This window comes from Eriocheir sinensis, chromosome 42 (genome assembly GCF_024679095.1).
Source record: "Eriocheir sinensis breed Jianghai 21 chromosome 42, ASM2467909v1, whole genome shotgun sequence".
NCBI classification, from domain to species: Eukaryota; Metazoa; Arthropoda; class Malacostraca; order Decapoda; family Varunidae; genus Eriocheir; species Eriocheir sinensis.
The window spans coordinates 9,178,744-9,197,909 of record NC_066550.1 but is presented as its reverse complement, the minus strand read 5'-3'; the positions used below and the strand labels follow the sequence as shown (position 1 = coordinate 9,197,909).

The window sequence follows — 19,166 nt, the reverse complement described above, 5'->3', positions numbered from 1 at the left end:
CTTTCTTTCACCTCTAATACAAACTTCCTTCATTCTCTTACTTTTCTGTTTCCATATTTTCTTGTTTTTTTTCCTTCTCTACATATTTTTTTTATTCCTCTCCCCTTGTTTTCATTTTATTTTCCATTCAACTTTTCATTTTCATTTTCTTTCCTCTAATACAAACTTCCTTCATTCTCTTACTTTTCTGTTTCCATATTTTCTTTTTTTTTCCTTCTCTACATATTTTTTTTCCTCTCCCTTGTTTTCATTTTATTTTCCATTCAACTTTTCATTTTCACTTTCTTTCCTCTAAAACAAACTTCCTTCATTCTCTTTTTACCTGTTTCCATATTTTCTTGTTTTTTTTTCCTTCTCTACTTATTTTTTTTATTCCTCTCCCCTTGTTTTCATTTTATTTTCCATTCAACTTTTCATTTTCATTTTCTTTCCTCTAAAACAAACTTCCTTCATTCTATTTTTACCTTTGTTTCCATTTTTGTTTTGTTTTTTCCTTCCTTCCTTCCTTTTTATTCTTCCTTACTTTTTCTTTTATTCCTCTCCCCTTCTTTTCATTTTCACGTCTACCTTTTTTCTCTTTTTCCTTCCTTCTTCATCTATTATTTCTATACCAATATTACAAAGTTTTTCCTTGAGTTTATTATTTTCTTCATTATTTACTTTTTTCCATTTTTTTATATTTTTAGTCAGTTTTAACTCATCATTTATCTTTCTTTCACCTCTAATACAAACTTCCTTTATTCTCTTTTTATCTTTTTGTTTCCATTTTTTCTTGTTTTTTTTTTCCTTCCCTCTATTCCTCCCCTACACTCATTTTCACATCAGTATTTTTTTTTCTTCCTACCATGTATATTATTTTTTTAATAACAATACTATTCACAATTTTTCCTTCAATTTCTTATTTTCCTCATTTTTAGACTTCTTTTATTGTCCTTTCTTATTTTTTTGTCACTATTTTTACTTGATTTTCCAACTTTCACCTCTATTACAAACTTCCTTTATTCTCCTCTTCAGCCTTTTCTTCTTTTTTTTCTCTTCTCTTCTCCTTAACATTTTTTATCTTCTCCTTTTTCTCTCTTTCCTCCTAAGCGTTTTCTCTTTGTTTCTCTCTTCTCTTATTCTTAACTTTTTTCCCTTCTCTTTTCCTAAGCTTTTTCTCTTCTCCTATCCTTAACTTTTCCCTTCTCTTTTCCTAAGCTTTTTATCTTTTTCCTCTTTTCTCATGAGCTTTTTCTCTTTTCTTATCCTTAACTTGTTTCTCTTCTCTTTTCCTAATGTCTTTGTTCTTTTTCTCTCTTGTCTTATCCTAACTTTTTTCTCTTCTCTTCTCTTCTAAGCTTTTTCTCTTTTCTTCTCAACTTTTTCTTTTCTTATCCTTAACGTTTTTTCTCCTCTTTTCCTAATGTCTTTTTGTTCTTTTTTCTCTCTTCTCTTCTAAGCTTTTTTCTCTTCCTTTCCTCTCTTCTCTTCTCTTCTCCTCAGCTTATTTCTCTTCTCTTCTCCTAAATCTTTTCTCTCTTTCATTTATATATTCTTATGTCCAAACTTTTCTCACCTACTACATTTTTCCCACTACAATTAGGCTTCTTTTCATTAATTACTCCTATCTACTACCATTACAGAGGGCTAGATGGGAGGGAGTCATTATAGGCCTTGTTGTAGACTCAAATTACCTGTACACTTCTAAGGTAAATGAGATGGAAGAGGGAGGGGATTCAGCTTGTCTTGGGAGGGGTGCTGAGGTGAATGTCCTTGGTTTGATTGGTGGGCTAAGTATTGAAGTTGGGAGTATATGTTTTGTACAGCATTTACTATACTTACGGAAAAATACAATATGTGGATTTTTGTATTGGTCTTAATATTTATACACACACCCAAGTTCTTATGAATAAAACTTGACTATTTCAATGTTATACTTAATCTCTTTAATATGCTCTCTCTCTCTCTCTTTTATTTAAGCACATGTTTAGTACATTAGCACATGGCAACACTATTTTCCTAAGCTAAAGTTCCCCCGACCGTTGGGGAGCTGTTCAAAAGCTTCTGCCGAGATTAAAAAATTATACATGTTTACAATTATTTACAAGCGTTTACATTTACGCTTTTCCGGTGTGTGTAGGAGTAGCCGCCTGTGGGACGCAACCTTCATCTGCTGAGTGGACAGTTGTCACGTCCACATCAGCATTGAGGTTGTTCCACCACACCGCCGCTGCGATGGAGGGTGCTGGAGCGGGCCACTGGCACTTCCAGGAGGGAGGCATTGCTCAGCACTGTCCTTGTGCTGCACTCAGACCTCCTCCAGGTAGCTCTCAGGTCCATCATATGGGGCACTTGGCCCACTTGTGCCTTGTGTAGCACCGTCGGGGCAGCGACTCGGCGGTGGTGCTCCAGACTGTCCAGCTGGTTCGTGGCTGCTCCTGCCCATTGCTCGTGTGGTTGTTGTTGTTGTTGTTGTCGCTGTCTCTCCCACTGGCTCGGTCGGTGGTGCTGGGTGCCGTTGATGAGGCGTTCTGCCCTCCTCTGCACCTTGTCTAGCAGGTTGAGGTGGCAGCGGGCGCTGGCCATCCAGGTGAGCGGTGCATACTCCATCACTGGACGGACTTGTGCCTTATAGAGGGTGTTCAGGCCTTCAGCGTCAAGGAGGTTCTTCATGCGGCGCAGGAGATTCACCTTCTGGGAGGCTTTATGCTCCACCCTTTCAAGGTGACGGTCGAGCCGCAGCTGAGAGTCCACCTCCACGCCCAGGATGTTGACGCTGAGGGATGGTGTCGTTCCCGAATCTCAGCCTGGCGTGGAGTTGCCTCGCGTCCTCCCGAGAGCATGATATTACCATGGCCTGGGTTCTCTCTCTCTCTCTCTCTCTTTTCCGCACTATATTTCTACATGCACCTTTTTATAAACTATTTACAGCCATGAAGAAGGACGAATATTTGCAGGCTTTGTCCTCTTCGTGTTCCTATTGTTTGACTCTAAGAAATATAATCTAAATAAACATATAAAGACAATAACCTCTGGACTATGATAAGCACCTCTATTACAAGCTCTCCCTTTCTCACCCACTCCCTTGAGATCAGCTCCATTAATATCAGTCAGTCAGACCTCAAACCCACTAACTACAAGCTTTAGATGAGCCACTTTTATGTATTAATGGCTAAGTTAAATATGTCTTCTCTTAGAAATAGTATGGCACATGTATGTCAAGAAAAAAGTAATTGGGAGTGCAGTATGGGGAATTCAATGAGTCTTTCTAGAAAACTGTTGACAAGCTTTTTTTTGTATTGGTAACACTCGACATCAGCTGGTAAGGGAGAGCTTGGAATATAGGGCAGTTTGCAAGTCGAATCCGAGAAGTTTCAGGTCCCTACAGAGTTCAGTTTAGGGGCTGTATTACAAGTTGAATCCAAGAAGTTTAAGGTCCCTACAGAGTTCAGTTTAGGGGCTGTATTACAAGTTGAATCCGAGAAGTTTCAGGTCCCTACAGAGCTCAGTTTAGGGGCCTATTACAAGTCCAATCCAAGAAGCTTTGGGTCCCTTCAGAGTTCAGTTTAGGGGCCTATTACAAGTCGAATCCAAGAAGTTTCAGGTCCCTACAGAGTTCAGTTTAGGGGCTGTATTACAAGTTGAATCCAAGAAGTTTTAGGTCCCTACAGAGTTCAGTTTAGGGGCTGTATTACAAGTTGAATCCAAGAAGTTTTAGGTCCCTACAGAGTTCAGTTTAGGGGCTGTATTACAAGTTGAATCCAAGAAGTTTTGGGTCCCTACAGAGTTCAGTTTAGGGGCTGTATTACAAGTTGAATCCAAGAAGTTTTGGGTCCCTACAGAGTTCAGTTTAGGGGCTGTATTACAAGTTGAATCCAAGAAGTTTTGGGTCCCTACAGAGTTCAGTTTAGGGGCTGTATTACAAGTTGAATCCAAGAAGTTTCAGGTCCCTACAGAGTTCGGTTTAGGGGCTGTATTACAAGTTGAATCCAAGACATTTTGGGTCCCTATGGAGTTCGGTTTAGGGGCTGTATTACAAGTTGAATCCAAGACATTTTGGGTCCCTATGGAGTTCGGTTTAGGGGCTGTATTACAAGTTGAATCCAAGAAGTTTTGGGTCCCTACAGAGTTCAGTTTAGGGGCTGTATTACAAGTTGAATCCAAGAAGTTTTGGGTCCCTACAGAGTTCAGTTTAGGGGCTGTATTACAAGTTGAATCCGAGAAGTTTTGGGTCCCTACAGAGTTCAGTTTAGGGGCTGTATTACAAGTTGAATCCGAGAAGTTTTGGGTCCCTACAGAGTTCGGTTTAGGGGCTGTATTACAAGTTGAATCCAAGAAGTTTTGGGTCCCTACAGAGTTCGGTTTAGGGGCTGTATTACAAGTTGAATCCGAGAAGTTTTGGGTCCCTACAGAGTTCAGTTTAGGGGCTGTATTACAAGTCGAATCCGAGAAGTTTTGGGTCCCTACAGAGTTCGGTTTAGGGGCTGTATTACAAGTCGAATCCAAGAAGTTTCGAGTCCTTACAGAGTTATTCATCCCGATCTCTGTAGGGACCCGAAACTTCTTGGATTCAACTTGTAATATGGCCCATAGTTGCAGGACAGACAAACAATAACATCTTAACTACTTACATTTTCCTTTCTTATCTAACACTCCTCCGCACAGCCTGACCAAGTGTTTCAAGCTCAAAGTCACCCCCATCACTGTCAGAGGATGTGTCGAGATCATCACCACCATCGTCATCATCAGTATCAGAGAGGTTGAAGTCTTCAGAGGTCATTGAGCCACCTCTAAATCGCTGAGGTTGGGACAGACTTGAAGTAGGCGTGATTTCCTTCATTTGTTTTTTTAAGTTCCAGAGATCTTGTTGATGGATGCTGCTGACCTCTTGTGTGTTACTCCTGCCCTTTCTAAATCTTGTCGGGTCAGAAGTAAGATCAGTGTCAACTTTCTTACTATTCACGCCTTGATTCTCTTCACTGGGATTGGATATTCTTTGGTTCCTGTGATTAGCTTTACAATTATCACCTCTTTCTTTATTCTTGAGGTCACCGGGAGTGGTTCTGACCTTATTAGAATCACTAGAGACAAATGTTTTACTCATACTAGAACCACCTGGATTCCTGTTATCTATTCTGGTGTTCTTGTGGTCATCTGGAGTGGTTCTTGACTTTTTATAATCACTAGAGTCTGATTTACTGGTCTTATGGGCACCACCTGAACTCTTGTTACCTATTCTGGGGTTCTGCGGTTCATTACTAGTGTTAGACGACTCAATATCCAGGTCACTGTCTGTGTCATCTAGCATATCACTGACCCGGCTAAGGCTTGCAGGGTCATTACTTAAGTCTGAGTCACTACTAAGGTTCCTGGGGTCATGGTTGGGGTCAAGGTCATTGCTGGGGTTGGCGGGGTCAGGGCGGCGGGCAGACTGGTTTTCCTGGTAGTCGGGGTCGCCGGGCTGGGGTATTCTGCGAGGATCATAGCCCTCGTAGAAAGGAACAATGTGCTCATACATGTACTTGAGGCCCTCTGTCAGGGAGAGAGGAAGACGGTTATATCACAGACTATTTCAACTTTTTACTAATTTCTTGATGTGCTATCTCTCCTATGCACTAAACTTTATACACTAATTAAAAGCACAAAGAAAGACGAACATGTTGCAGGCACTGTCCCTCCTTTTCTCTCTCTTCTTTTTTTTACAAGAGAGACACTGTAACAAATAAAACAAAAACATACATAAAAAATATACGCTAACTTTTGGAGGGTTGAAAAGAGAATCTCCACTTTTTAATCGAAATTTGAAGCCTCATAGTTGTATATATAAGTTCTTTTTCTATATAAAAATAATAATAAAACGGGTAACTGAATATACCTACACTTTCACAAGCCACAGGTCACCGAGACACACCCAAACCCACACACACGTCCATAACCTCACACACACACACACACACATCCATAACCTCACACACACACACACACACACATCCATAACCTCACACACACACACACACACACACATCCATAACCTCACACACACACACACACACACATCCATAACCTCCCACACACACACACACACCTACACATTCATAACCACACCCCCACCCACCCCCCACACTTACCTGGCACTGTATTCCTGTGCTGGTAAGGTACCTTGTTGAAGTACAGCTTCCGGAAGACCCACACCAGACGTATAGGGTTGGTGGCCCCCACCTGCCGGGCCAACGCCTCCCAGTCCAGGTGTGTGAAGTTGTCCACCTGCTCGTCGTACAGCCTGGAAGGAGGTGGCAGGTGTGTGGCAGGTGTGTGGCAGATGTTTGTGGTCTTAATATTAAACTGGTGCTCTGTATTATGTATTCTTGAACAAAAAAAGTATAAATAAATGAAGACTTGGAAGTGTTAGAAATAGAAACCCCAAGAATGAAAGAATATAGACAAAGACAAAGATGAAGGAGGAGGAGAAGAGGAAGAAGAAAATAAAAGAAAAAAAGAAGGGGAATGAATGAAACAATCGCACTGCTATCTAAAACTAGTTACCTGATAATGAAAGGCCTGTAGCTGGTTGTGTATATGTGTTCTTTACCAAATGAAAATAAGGAATGAATTAAAGCATCGGTCACATTGCTATCTAAAACAAAATCACCATGAACCGAGGAAGGGCTTAACGCTGCTATACTCACAAAGAATAAACAAATAAGGATAAATGAATAAGCTAGAAAAATTAAATACGCTAAAGAATAAGTAAATAAGCTAGTATAAGCACAGAAAATAAAGAAGAAAGAATGAAATAAATATGATAAAAAAATGAACAAATAACCAGTCAGTCACGTCGCTATCTGAAAGGAAATCTCTATGAACGAGGATAAATAAATAAGAAATAAATGGGGAATAATAATAAAAGAAATAAGAAAATAAATAAGAAAGAGTGAATAAGATGAGTAGTAAGTAACAACAAATAAATAGAAGAATAAAGAGAATAAAAAGAATGAAGAAGTGAATCGGTCATGTCATTATCTCAAACTAGTCACCAGAAACAAAGGAGAGAAGTGAAGCTGTTTTTTTTTTTTCTTTTTTTACGGCAACAAATAAAAAAAATATATAAAAGAATAAAGAGAATAAAAAGAATGAAGAAGTGAATTGGTCATGTCATTATCTCAAACTAGTCACCAGAAACAAAGGAGAGAAGTGAAGCTGTTTTTTTTTTCTGTTTTTTTTTTTACGGCAACAAATAAAAAAATAAATAAAAGAATAAAGAGAGAATAAAAAGAATGAAGAAGTGAATCGGTCATGTCATTATCTCAAACTAGTAACCAGAAACAAAGGAGAGAAGTGAAGCTGGGTTTTTTTTTCTTTTCTTTTTTACGGCAACAAATAAAAAAATATATAAAAGAATAAAGAGAGAATAAAAAGAATGAAGAAGTGAATTGGTCATGTCGCTATCTTAAACTAGTAACCAGAAACAAAGGAGAGAAGTGAAGCAGTTTTTTTTTTTCTTTCTTTTTTTACGGCAACAAATAAAAAAATATATAAAAGAATAGAGAATAAAAAGAATGAAGAAGTGAATCGGTCATGTCACTATCTTAAACTAGTCACCAAGAAACAAAGGTGAGGCGTTAAGCTGGTCTACTCACAAAGAATGAATGAGAAAGAATTAACATATAAGACAGAAAAGAATGAAGCAATAAATCGTTCAAATCACCATCACACACTAGTCACCAAGAAACAAAGGTGAGGCGTTAAGCTGGTCTACTCACAAAGAATGAATGAGAAAGAATTAACATATAAGAAAGAAAAGAATGAAGCAATAAATCGTTCAAATCACCATCACATACTAGAGTCACCAATAATAAAGGAAAGGCCTGAAGCTGTTTTTTTATTCTTTTTTTTTTTTTACGGCCAGGGGGACAGCTCAAGGGCAACAAAACAAAAAGGTAGCTAACAAAAAAAAAAGCGCAGTCCTCCCGAAATTGACCTCTCGTTCGGCCACTCCTCTGAACGCTTTTTATAGGAGCAGTGAGTAGCGGGCTTTTTTTTTCATTAGTTTCCTTTTTTTTTCCCCATGAGCTGTTTCCTTTGCTGTAAAAAAAAAAAAAGGAGAAAAAAAGAAAAGAAAAAAACCCCGTCTACTCACAGCCTGATAAATTTAGCCAGCAGCTTCCTCTTGTTTGATGGTTGCTCCGTCTCACCCTCACGGCTGGCCAACACAATCAGTCGCCGGCGCATGTATTTGACGCTCCGAGTCTACACACAGGGAGAGAGAGACAGAGGGAGAAAAATAAATAAACCATAATAATAAAGTGAGTAAATACGAGATGAGCCACCATGAGCCGTGACATCTAAGGGGTAATAGGGAACACTGACTACTTCTGTGTGTCTCTATCGCTCTGTTTCCCTCCCGTCCTTTGTACTTATTGCCTACCTTGCATTAACCCTATCTCTTCCTTTCTTCCTCCCTTCTCTTTTCCTTCCCTCTGTACCTCCCTACCACCTCACACTAACTCTATACTTCCTCCCTCTCTTCCCTCCTCTTTTCCTTCCCTCTGTACCTCCCTACAACCTCACATTAACTATAGCCTTTCCTTCCTTCCTCCCTCTCTTCCCTCCTCTTTTCCTTCCCTCTGTACCTACCTAACACCTCACACTAACTCTATACTTCCTCCCTCTCTTCCCTCCTCTTTTCCTTCCCTCTGTACCTACCTAACACCTCACACTAACTCTATCCTTTCCTTCCTTCCTCCCTCTCTTTTCCTTCCCTCTGTACCTCCCTCCTTGCTCACTACCTTTTCCTTCCTGCCTCACTATGTTCTCTCCATCCCTTCCCATCATGCTGCCTCACTCCCTCTCTTCCTTCCCACCCTCCCACCCACCCTCACTCACCCTGACGTAGGGGAATATGGCCATCCAGGGCACGCGGCGCATCCTGTAGGCCTCCTCGTAGCTCCTGACCTTCAGCACCTCCTTCAGGCCTCGCAGGAACCTCTCATCCTCCTCCACTCGCCACGGACCGACACGCACTGCAAGGAGATGAAGTTGTTTTAGTATGATAAGAGGAGGCAGACAAAAGATTAAACAGAAATGAAACACAAAAGAGGTCGGAAAAAGGCCGAGCGAGTAGTGGGCTTTTTTATTATTGTTTCCCTTTTTTTGTGCCCTTGAGCTGTCTCCTTTGTAGTAAAAAAAAAAAAAAAAAAAAAAAAAAAAAAAAATGATAAAAGAAGTAAATGAAAGGCTAAGGGTTGTATCATAAGACATTTCGCTGCCCAAGAACACATATTTGACAAGGCTTTCGTCGGAGTTGTGGGCATTTCCAGGAGTAGTTTTATGACCCTGATGGTAATTTGACCCTTCACCTGTACCGTGAACCTGAAGAAACACTCATTAGAACCAAACTGACTCCCTCTTTGAGCTTTAGAAATAGCTGGTGTGAGAAGCGAAACTGTCTTATAATACTTTCATAGGAGTTCCAAGCATTTCCAGTAATAGTTTTATGACCCTTCTTCTGTACCATGAACCTGAAGAAACACTCATTAGAACCCGACTGACCCCCTCTTTGACCTTTAGAAATAGCTGATGTGAGAAGCGAAACTGTCTTATTATAATACTTTCGTAGGAGTTCCAAGCATTTCCAGTAGTAGTTTTATGACCCTGATGGTAATTTGACCCTTCTTCTGTACCATGAGCCTGAAGAAACATTCATTAGAACCCGACTGACCCCCTCTTTGACCTTTAGAAATAGCTGATATGAAAAGTGAAACGATCTTGTAATACTTTCGTAGGAGTTCCAAGCATTTCCAGCAGTAGTTTTATGACCCTTCTTCTGTACCATGAACCTGAAGAAACATTCATTAGAACCTGACTGACCCCCTCTTTGACCTTTAGAAATAGCTGGTGTGAGAAGCGAAACTGTCTTATAATACTTTCGTAGGAGTTCCAAGCATTTCCAGTAGTAGTTTTATGACCCTTCTTCTGTACCATGAACCTGAAGAAACACTCATTAGAACCCGACTGACGCCCTCTTTGACCCCCTCTAATGCCGACCCAAGTGTACAAGGGTGAAAAAAGAGCACAAATGAATGAGAGGAGGCGACGGGAAAGCAAAACAGGGTAATATGTGCTATCTTGACCAATACCGTAAATGTGGCGCTCCCTGCTGAAGTGAGGCAAGCGACATGCACAAGGAAATGAGAAAACTGCGATTAAAGTTGGGTGATCTTTGCTCATCTTAGGAATATGAATGAAAATAAGTAGCGGACTCTTTCTTCATTATTGTTTTTTTGTGTGTGTGCCTTTGAACTGTCTCCTTTGCTGTGAAAAAATAAATAAATAAATAAAAAAATAATCAAACATAATGCCACAACTTCTTTCAATTATGTCTGAGAAGTTGCCTCTGAATCCCTGAATAGTTGGTCGATGAGAGGCAAGTAAAATCTCGTGATCAAGCCCCAATGTCGCTCACCTCACTTCAGCAGGGAGTGCCACAAATATAGAAATAAGTAAGAATAAAATGTGGAAAACCCTGAATGCTACAACCTCACTCTGACCTACACAAACTTTCAAAAACAACACAAACATCTTAAAACCCAACACAAACAACCTAAGACCAAAATCAAAACTCTTAGGGCCATTCTTACAGTCGTTTCCGAATGTTCGGAAGACGGTCCCTAATATGTTCGGGTGGCTTCTACAGTAGTAGTAGTATAGTAGTAGTAGTAGTAGTAGCAGCAGTAGCAGTAGTAGTAGCAATACTAGTACTACTACTACTACCACTGTAGAAGCCACCCGAACGTGTTAGGGACCGTCTTCCGAACATTCGGAAATGACTGTAAGAATGGCCCTTAACCTCTATACCCACATAAACAATCTCACACACAACAAAAACATTCTTGAAACCCAACACAAACAACCCTGAACCCAAATGAAGTACCCTGACCTAACCTAACCTAACTTAACCTACATAAACCCACATAAACAATCTCACACACAACACAAACATCTTAAAACCCAACACAAACAACCTTGAACCCAAATTAACTAACCTAACTTAACCTACATAAACCCACATAAACAATCTCACACTAAACACAAACATCTTAAAACCCAACACAAACACAAACATCCTTATACCCAAATGAACTAACCTAACCTAACTTAACCCACATAAACAATCTCACACCAAACACAAACATCTTAAAACCCAACACAAACAAACACAAACAAACTTGAACCCAAATGAACTAACCTAACCTAACTTAACCCACATAAACAATCTCACACCAAACACAAACATCTCAAAACCCAACACAAACACAAACAAACAACATTAAACCCAAATTAACTAACCTAACCTAACTTAACCTTCATAAACCCACATAAACAATCTCACACCCAACACAAGCATTCTTAAACCCAATAAAACACCCAGGAATCTACAAATACCGGTAAACCTAACACAAGCACACTTAAAACTTATACCAACACACCCACAACCACACTCCAATGCCTCCCCCCATATCATCCACCTACACTTGATATCCCTTAGCATGATGTGGTTGATGAAGCAGCGCATGTAGTATGGCCTCAGCGAGCGACCCAGCAGGAGCTCAGCGGCCAGCATGTCGGCGCCGAAGAGCTGCATCACGTAGAGCAAGCGGGCCAGCATGGGGCCGGTCACGGGCTGGGACTGGCGCAGGAGACGACGGCCGCGCAGGAACGGAAGGAGCTTGAGTATCCTTCTGTTGATCTGTTGGTGGGAGAAGGATTTAGTGAAGTAGGATGAAGGAGGAAGCTGGGGTACAGTGGTCAAGTGGGTTACGGTGTCAAGTCTTGATGATGGGACAGGGTGAGTATGTTAAGCCTTGGTGATGGGTCAGGGTGAGTAAGTATGGTGTTAAGCCTTGGTGATGGGACAGGGTGAGTAAGTATGGAGTCGAGCCTTGGTGATGGGACAGCATGAGTAAGTAAAACAATAAATAGGGTAAAAATCTCCATACCAAGAAAAGCACCCATATTACAAGCTCTCCCTTCCATGGCCATTTCCCTTGAGATTATTTCCTTCCACCTCTCTCCCTTATCCTATCCTCACCCTTCTTCTCTCTCCATCACCCTCCACACTAATGTCCTACTGTCATATTTCCTTCCACCTCTCTCCCTTATCCTATCCTCACCCTTATTCTCTCTCCATCACCCTCTACACTAATTTCCTACTGTCATATTTCCTTCCACCTCTCTCCCTTATCCTATCCTCACCCTTCTCTCTCCATCACCCTTCACACTAATTTCCTACTGTCATATTTCCTTCCACCTCTCTCCCTTATCCTATCCTCACCCTTCTCTCTCCATCACCCTTCACACTAATTTCCTACTGTCATATTTCCTTCCACCTCTCTCCCTTATCCTATCCTCACCCTTTTTCTCTCTCCATCACTCTCCACACTTTCTTACTATCACTCTTTCCTTTCCTTTACTACTCTAAGTCTCTAACACATCACCTTACCTTTACTTTCAGCTCACCCCTTCCCATTCTAACCCTCACCCCCTTCCTTTCATCTGTTAGGCTGCCAACGAAAGAGAAGCCAGCAGTAACTTTAAGGGCATAGTTTATATTTCACAGTCAACCACTTATGACAGAAAAAGTACATCTGATGCCTCTTCCAATCCCTCCTCATTCTATCACATTCATCCTCACTTCTAATCCTAACCTCACAATCTCCTCATCACTTCCACTTCCCCTCTCTCCCCACTAACATGTTTCAGGAAATTACTAATGCCCCCAGTGTTAAGAACTACTTCTCTAACCTGTCACCTTATCCTCTCTTTCAGCTTGCACCTCCCCATTCTAACCCTGACCCCTCTGACCCTCACCCTACACTCACACCCTCCTTATCACTCCCCTCTCTCCCCACTCACATGTGCCAGGGTTCGTGTGGGGAGGTCCTTGGCCAGGTAGAGGAGGAAGTGCACCTTGTTGGCCTGGCTGAGGTACTCATAGGGCTGCACCGCCATCTGCCCGCACTCCCGCACCACCCGCGCCGTCCTCACTGACACCAGCGGACGAAGGTCGTAGAACTCGTATTCCTGAGAGAGGGACGGGATTGAAGGTGTTGGATTGTTTTCTATTTTTGTTTTGTTTTGTTCTTCTTCTGAACCAGACTGTATTGCTCCGAGGTCAAGAAATGCTGTTTTAATCTATGCCACTTTTTTTTTTGCACTTTTCTTGTTTTCCTCAGGGTTTGGGGAAGGTGTTGGATTGCTTATGATTGTTCTGGAGTCTATGTTGTTTTGGATAAATGATGCAACTCTTTTTCTCTGCACCCTTCTTTTTTTTTTCTGGGTTTGGGAAAGGTGTTGGATTGCCTATGACTGTATTGGGGTCTATAAAGTTGTTGATTTATGGAGTCTATGCACTTTCTTTTATCTATATTCTTTTGTTTTTTTCTGAAAGTGAAAGTGGGGAAAGTGTTTGACTGTATACTATTCACACACAAATACACACACAAAAAAAGGGAGAGAGAAAGAAATATACAAAGAAAGAAAGAAATATATAAAGCAAGCAAGCAAGAAAGAAATACAGGAAGAAAGAAAGAAAAATATACATAATAAAAATAAGAAAAACAAGCCAAAAATACCAACCTTCTGGAAAGCAAACCAATTCCTCACGATCACCTTGTCCTCCCTGAGAGAGAAGCGCGAGGTGTCGGCAAAGACCTTCATGCCGAGCCACTGCGCCCGGGTCTTCTGGGGCAGCGTGAGGGTGTGCAGGTGGTACTTGTGCAGGTCGCTCAGCCGCCAGTTGATTTGGATGCTGAGCGAGTCCAGGAACTGACAGAGGGAGGGTGCAGACGGCAGTGTAAATGGATGGATGAGAACGGTGAGGATTTAGAGAATGAATGAGAGAGATAGGGAGAGGAAAAATAGGGAAAGAATGAGTGAATAAGAAATTGGGAATGAATGAGAACGAAAGCGACAAGATAAGATACAAAGGACTAAAATAAGTAAGAAAGAAGAAAGATAAGGAATAAAGAGTGACATGAAACCAATTGAGGGCATTTCCAGTAGTTTTATGACCCTGGTGGTAGTTTGACCCTTCCTCAGTAGCATGAGCCTAAGGAAACACTCATTTGAACCCAACTGACCCCCTCTTTGACCTTTACAAATGGTTAATGTGAGAAGCAAAAGTGTCTTATAATATCGGGCAGTCTTTAGTATTTGGTTTTGGAGGTTACAAAACTGCTGTCTGAATTGTGGAACCTACCATAGTTATCCCTCCCAAAGCACCCCTCCCCACACACCTGAAGTTGGCGAGGCGTTGGGTAAAACGGCTCATCAAAATTATCCGGCCTCGTCTCCTTGAGCTCCTTGTCGGTGAGTTGGCCGTACTGCAGCCTCTGAAAGTAGTCCTCAATGCTCTCTATCTTGGCATCAATGTCCTCCTTCGCCTCCTCCGCATACTTCAGCGGATGGAGGGCCCTCTCTTTCACGATCCAGTAGTTCTCTGTGTCATCCACCTCCTCCACTTCCTCAGGGGGTACGCCGACCCCTGAGGGAAATTTGTAGATGGCTTCCTCCAGGGTGGGGATCTCCCTCTGCTTGACCATGAACCCCGGCGATGAGCGCTGGTCCGGGGGCACCTCCACGGGGACAAGCTCGTCATCACCATAGCTGGGCACGATAACAGAAAACCTTATTCCCGATAACCGATAACTGATAATGGAAAACCTTATCGGTGATAACCGATATTCGTTAACTGGAGACACAAATATAGGCGATAACCGATACCCGATATAAATCCACAATTCCGATACTAGCTAGCGATAAATCCGATAGGCGAAAACGATACTATATTGATATTTCAAATAAAAAATCTTAGATGAATTCAAATTTCCATTATCTGTATTTTAGAAAACTTACAAAACCTGAAAACCGCACGTTGACACGTACCTATGGACGGTAATACTAGAAACGCCGGAACTGGTGTTGTGTTATTTGGCGTCCCCACCATCAAAAGCTGGCGCTTTTGTTTGCAGGAACTCGTGAACTGCTCAGACCAGCAAGCGTAGACCTGTACAGTCTCACAAAGCTTTTTAACCGTAATTAAGAGTTGCTGGAAGGCTGAATGAGACATACAGTACCACTACCACCATCCCCGCTGTTTCTAGAACGACACTGTATGAGTTGTATGTATTTATATGTACAGAGTGTCGTTCTTGAAACAGCGAGGATGGTGGTACTATTTGTCTGATTCAGCCTTCCAGCAACTCTTAATATGTTAAAAAGCTTTGTGAGACTGTACAAGGCTACACTTACTGGTCTGAACGTGCGCAGTTCACGAGAGACCAGTGTTTGTAAACAAAAGCGCCAGCTTTTGACGATGGGACACCAAATAACACAACACCGGGTGCCTTCAGTACCATGGCATGCTCACAAACGAATATGGAATATCAAATTTGAGGCAGTGAATAAACATTTTTGGGGCAAGGTTAAATGATTTTTGAGTCTAACATAAAAAAATAACCAAGTGTTTTAATGTTGATGATCTAAGTATGAAATCTCTCTACCGAAGATATCTCATACCCCAAAGTTTTTTTCAAACAACACCGGGCGCCCAGTCCATGCATGCGCAGTAGGGAGGAGACGTTTTTTTTTTTTTTTTTTTTTTTTTGAGGGGTGGAAAAAGTAGCGATTATTGCTGGTTTGGTCACAAAAGTAACAAAGATAACGATATATATTTAAATAAGTAGCGGATGGCCGATAACCCGATTTTGTTATCAGCGATAAAGTATCGTGATAACTTACCGCGATAACGCCAAGCTATGGTCGTCACCATCATTGGAGTACCTGTGGAAGGGTGACTGTGACTGATGGGACCTTGATGTGGCTGGGTTTGTTGAGTGGCGTCAACGATAAGGTAAAATTAGGATGTTAAAGGAAAAGAAAAGTATTATAAATGGTGACTTGTTGGAGGAAAACTGTAACCAGTGAGAGAGGTCTGATGGCACAGATGACCTTAGATTTGTTTTTCTATGTTATTATGTAATGGTAATATGAACGTTAAAATGTTACAAATGATCTGTTCGAATATTATATAATGAAAACTTGATGCCATTGATTTACAGGCAATACTAAGAACAGTAAAAAATTTTGTGCAAGGGAGTTATCTATTGCTTTATTATTTCTTTTCAGCATCAGAAAAAAAAAAAAAAATCAAAAACATACAGAAAAACACACTAAAAATCACTACAAACACTACTACTAGAAAAATATTTATAAGGACTACAAACTTCATACTAACACAAATAACAAAAACAAAAGCCCATCCCCACTAACCTCGGATCCGGCACAAACCCCTCCACCTCCTCACCCTCGGAATACAGCACAGTGCTCCGCGGGGGGGGCTTCCCTTGCGCCGCCATCACTCGGCTCCTGATGGCTGCTGGGGACTGGTGGTACTGGTCATCGTTGAAGTCCAGGTCGTCGGTGGAGGTGTCGGTCTCCCAGCCATGTAAGCCGTTGTATGCTAAGCGAGATGTGATGCCTGGAGGTTTGGTGGCTTTCGTTGCTGCCTCTTTTTGTTGTTGCTCTGAGGATGTGTTTTGGTGAGGGTACGATAGTGTTTTTTTCCTTCTTCTGTCTCCCTCTTTCTGGTTTTCTTCTTTCTCATCATCTTCATCGGTTGTGTTTTCGTAAGGGTAGGGTGTTTTTTTCCTTCGGTCTCCCTTTCTCTGGTCTGGTTTGGCTTGGTTTTCTTTTTCTGTTTTGTCATCATCTGTTGTGGTTTGGTTATGGTATGTTAGTTTTTTCCTTCTATTTCCCTCTCCCTGGTTTTCTCCTTCCTCATTTATGTCTCCATCTGTTGTTTTTTGGTTTGGGTATGAGAGTGTTTTTATTCTTCTATCTCTCTCTTCCCAATTTGGTTTCTTTTGGTTTTCTTCCTCCTCCTCATTTTCATCTGATATTTTTTGTTTTGTATGTGATTTCTGCTTTTCTTCCATTTTTCCTCTTTCCTTTTCTTTTCTTCTCTTCTTTCGGCAGGAGTTTGATTTTTCATGTTTTTCCTCTACTCTTCCTTCTTCACTTCCTTGGTCCATGTTTGAATTTGGTTTATCTCTTTTTCTTCTTATTTTCTTTTGTACTGGGAAAGGCTTCAGAAATGTGTGCTCAGTAACTGCATGTTGGTTCTCTTTTTCTATTCTTTCTCCTCTTTCATCTCTCTTTTCTGCCACAGGGGGAGATTGAATAAAGGAGTGCACATATGAAGAATCTAATGTATCTTCTTCTGCCTTTTCTCTTTTCTTTTTCTTCTTTTTCAACTTCTTTTTTGGCACAGGAGATTCACTTATCGCATATTCTTCTACTTCCTTTTCATGCTTCCTCTTCTTTTTCTTCCTCTTCTTGGTCACTGGTTCATCTTGTTCTGCTTCTGTTCTTTCACTTTCATGTCTCTCTATCCAATCATTTTTACTCTCTTCACTCTTCCTCTTTTTGTGTATTGAATTTATATATGATTCATTCTCTTCCTCTTTATCTGTAGTTTTCTTCTTTTTCTTCTTGGTGACATTGCTATCTTGTAAAGTATCATCATTCATTTTTCTTTTCTTCTTCATCTTTGGTTTTCTAATGCCTGTTTCTTTCTCTTTGTCTTCCATTGTTCCCATCCCAAGAATCATTTATTTTACCTGAAAGTTAATGGAGATTCTCATTATATGTGTGAAAATCGGTAACAAAAGTTTAATAACATACTGAATACTCACTGGAAATTGTGAAGGAAAAAGCATAAATACTCTTGAGGCAGGTGAATCTGACCATTGTGATATGAATGTTTACAGTGCATGGACACGTCAATGTTTTGTATGTATATATATATTGGTTGATACTTGAAAATATAATCCTCCAGTTTCTCTTGAACTCCAATTCTTCCAAATAAACAGACTCAGAGAACCTCCATCACTTAAATCCTACTGCTGTCTGACACTTCACCACACTATGAGTGCCATGGCACTCACTGCAGTGACACACTGGCACTATGTGCAATGAAACGTGTTAAAAACAAGTATAAAAATTCATTTAATTTAGCAAATCTAATAAAAACTAATCCCTAACAGAATGGGGGGGCGAGCTTCACCCCCCCCCAACTGCAACGGAAAGCTGCATCCCCCCTGACCCCCCCCTACAATCTCATGAATGAAAAATGTTAATACCTCACGAATGAGTGATTTGCAATGGCAAAGCAATAGTTTTGAGTTGTGTGTGCACAAAGTACTTCATACAGCATCAAGGTGTTCTTTGCCAATAAGTGCCAACCAGGGGAGGTGGGTGTAATTCTGGAGTAAATGTTTGTTAGTGTATGAGCCTGGCGTGGCCTCCACACAGCCTGGGCAGTGCACAGCAGACACACTCACCTTCACCGCACTGCTGCCGAGCCTGTGACGGTCTCAATCCTCACTGTCACTGGGTGTGAGGCATGGCAAGGGGGGCTGAAGGACGGGCAGGGGAGTGCCTGGGCGGGGCAGGAGGAGGTGTCTCGGGGTGTGCGGCATGTGCAGGGTGCTGGTGGCTGCTGTTGTCGTGATGATGTGTCCTGGGGAAGGGGATGGATCTTGTCCAGGTGTCCACTTCTGCAGGAGGGCTGGCGTGCACCTGGAGGCCTGGAGGCGGCGGCGGCACCGAGTTGTTCTGGACGAGTTGTCAGGGCCTGCCACTGCCTGCCTCGGCGGTGTCCTGCGGGGAGGTCACGGGAATCACCGGCCGCCCGTCCTCCAGCAGGCACGGGTGAGGCGGCAGGGCGGGCTGGCACGTGAATATAACCCAGGGGGACAGAATATTACCGTGCTGAGGGGCGAGGCGCGGCACCGTGTTGATGTTTGGGCGGCCGCTCAGGGACTACGGGCTGCCTCTCTTTCGCTAACCACCCAACGATGCCAGATTGTCGTACTCAGAGCATCGTGATTGATTGATAGTTTATTGTTGCAGGTAAACAACAAGGGAGAAGGGAGGAACATGCCATCCCAACCCCCAGGCAGGACAGAGTGTGATTATACAACTATTAATACACGTGTAGGTAGCACCATGAAACATCGTATTAATCAGTTTTTGACCCATAACTATTAACAAGAAACACCAATAGTTGACCATTTTAACGATGATCATATATGAAGGCAGTTATTTGGGCGATGTTTGCAGTTTTT

The 19,166-nt window shown here is 41.6% G+C and overlaps 1 protein-coding gene across 1 annotated transcript; it reads right to left on the bottom strand.

Annotated features, from left to right (window-relative positions):
- Positions 1-4,596: 4,596 nt before the first annotated feature.
- On the bottom strand, positions 4,597-18,867 carry LOC127009942 (uncharacterized). The gene is made up of 10 exons (XM_050883476.1): positions 18,381-18,867; positions 16,309-17,657; positions 14,274-14,643; positions 13,615-13,803; positions 12,892-13,059; positions 11,509-11,725; positions 8,863-8,999; positions 8,117-8,226; positions 6,108-6,259; positions 4,597-5,511 (listed from the first exon to the last, which is right to left on the bottom strand). The coding sequence occupies exons 2-10, from the start codon at positions 17,646-17,648 to the stop codon at positions 4,622-4,624; spliced, it is 3,573 nt and encodes a 1,190-aa protein (XP_050739433.1). The 5' UTR covers positions 17,649-17,657; positions 18,381-18,867; the 3' UTR covers positions 4,597-4,621.
- Positions 18,868-19,166: the final 299 nt, after the last annotated feature.

What these genes read in the sequence shown, in the direction of transcription:
- LOC127009942 (XM_050883476.1), bottom strand. Translation starts at nt 17,648, where the DNA reads ATGATTCTTGGGATGGGAACAATGGAAGACAAAGAGAAAGAAACAGGC. An exon ending in CAACGCCTCGCCAACTTCAG is followed by an intron (nt 13,804 to 14,273) that starts GTGTGTGGGGAG and finishes TCCCTCTGTCAG; the next exon opens with TTCCTGGACTCGCTCAGCAT. An exon ending in CCATATTCCCCTACGTCAGG is followed by an intron (nt 8,227 to 8,862) that starts GTGAGTGAGGGT and finishes CCCTGTGTGTAG; the next exon opens with ACTCGGAGCGTCAAATACAT.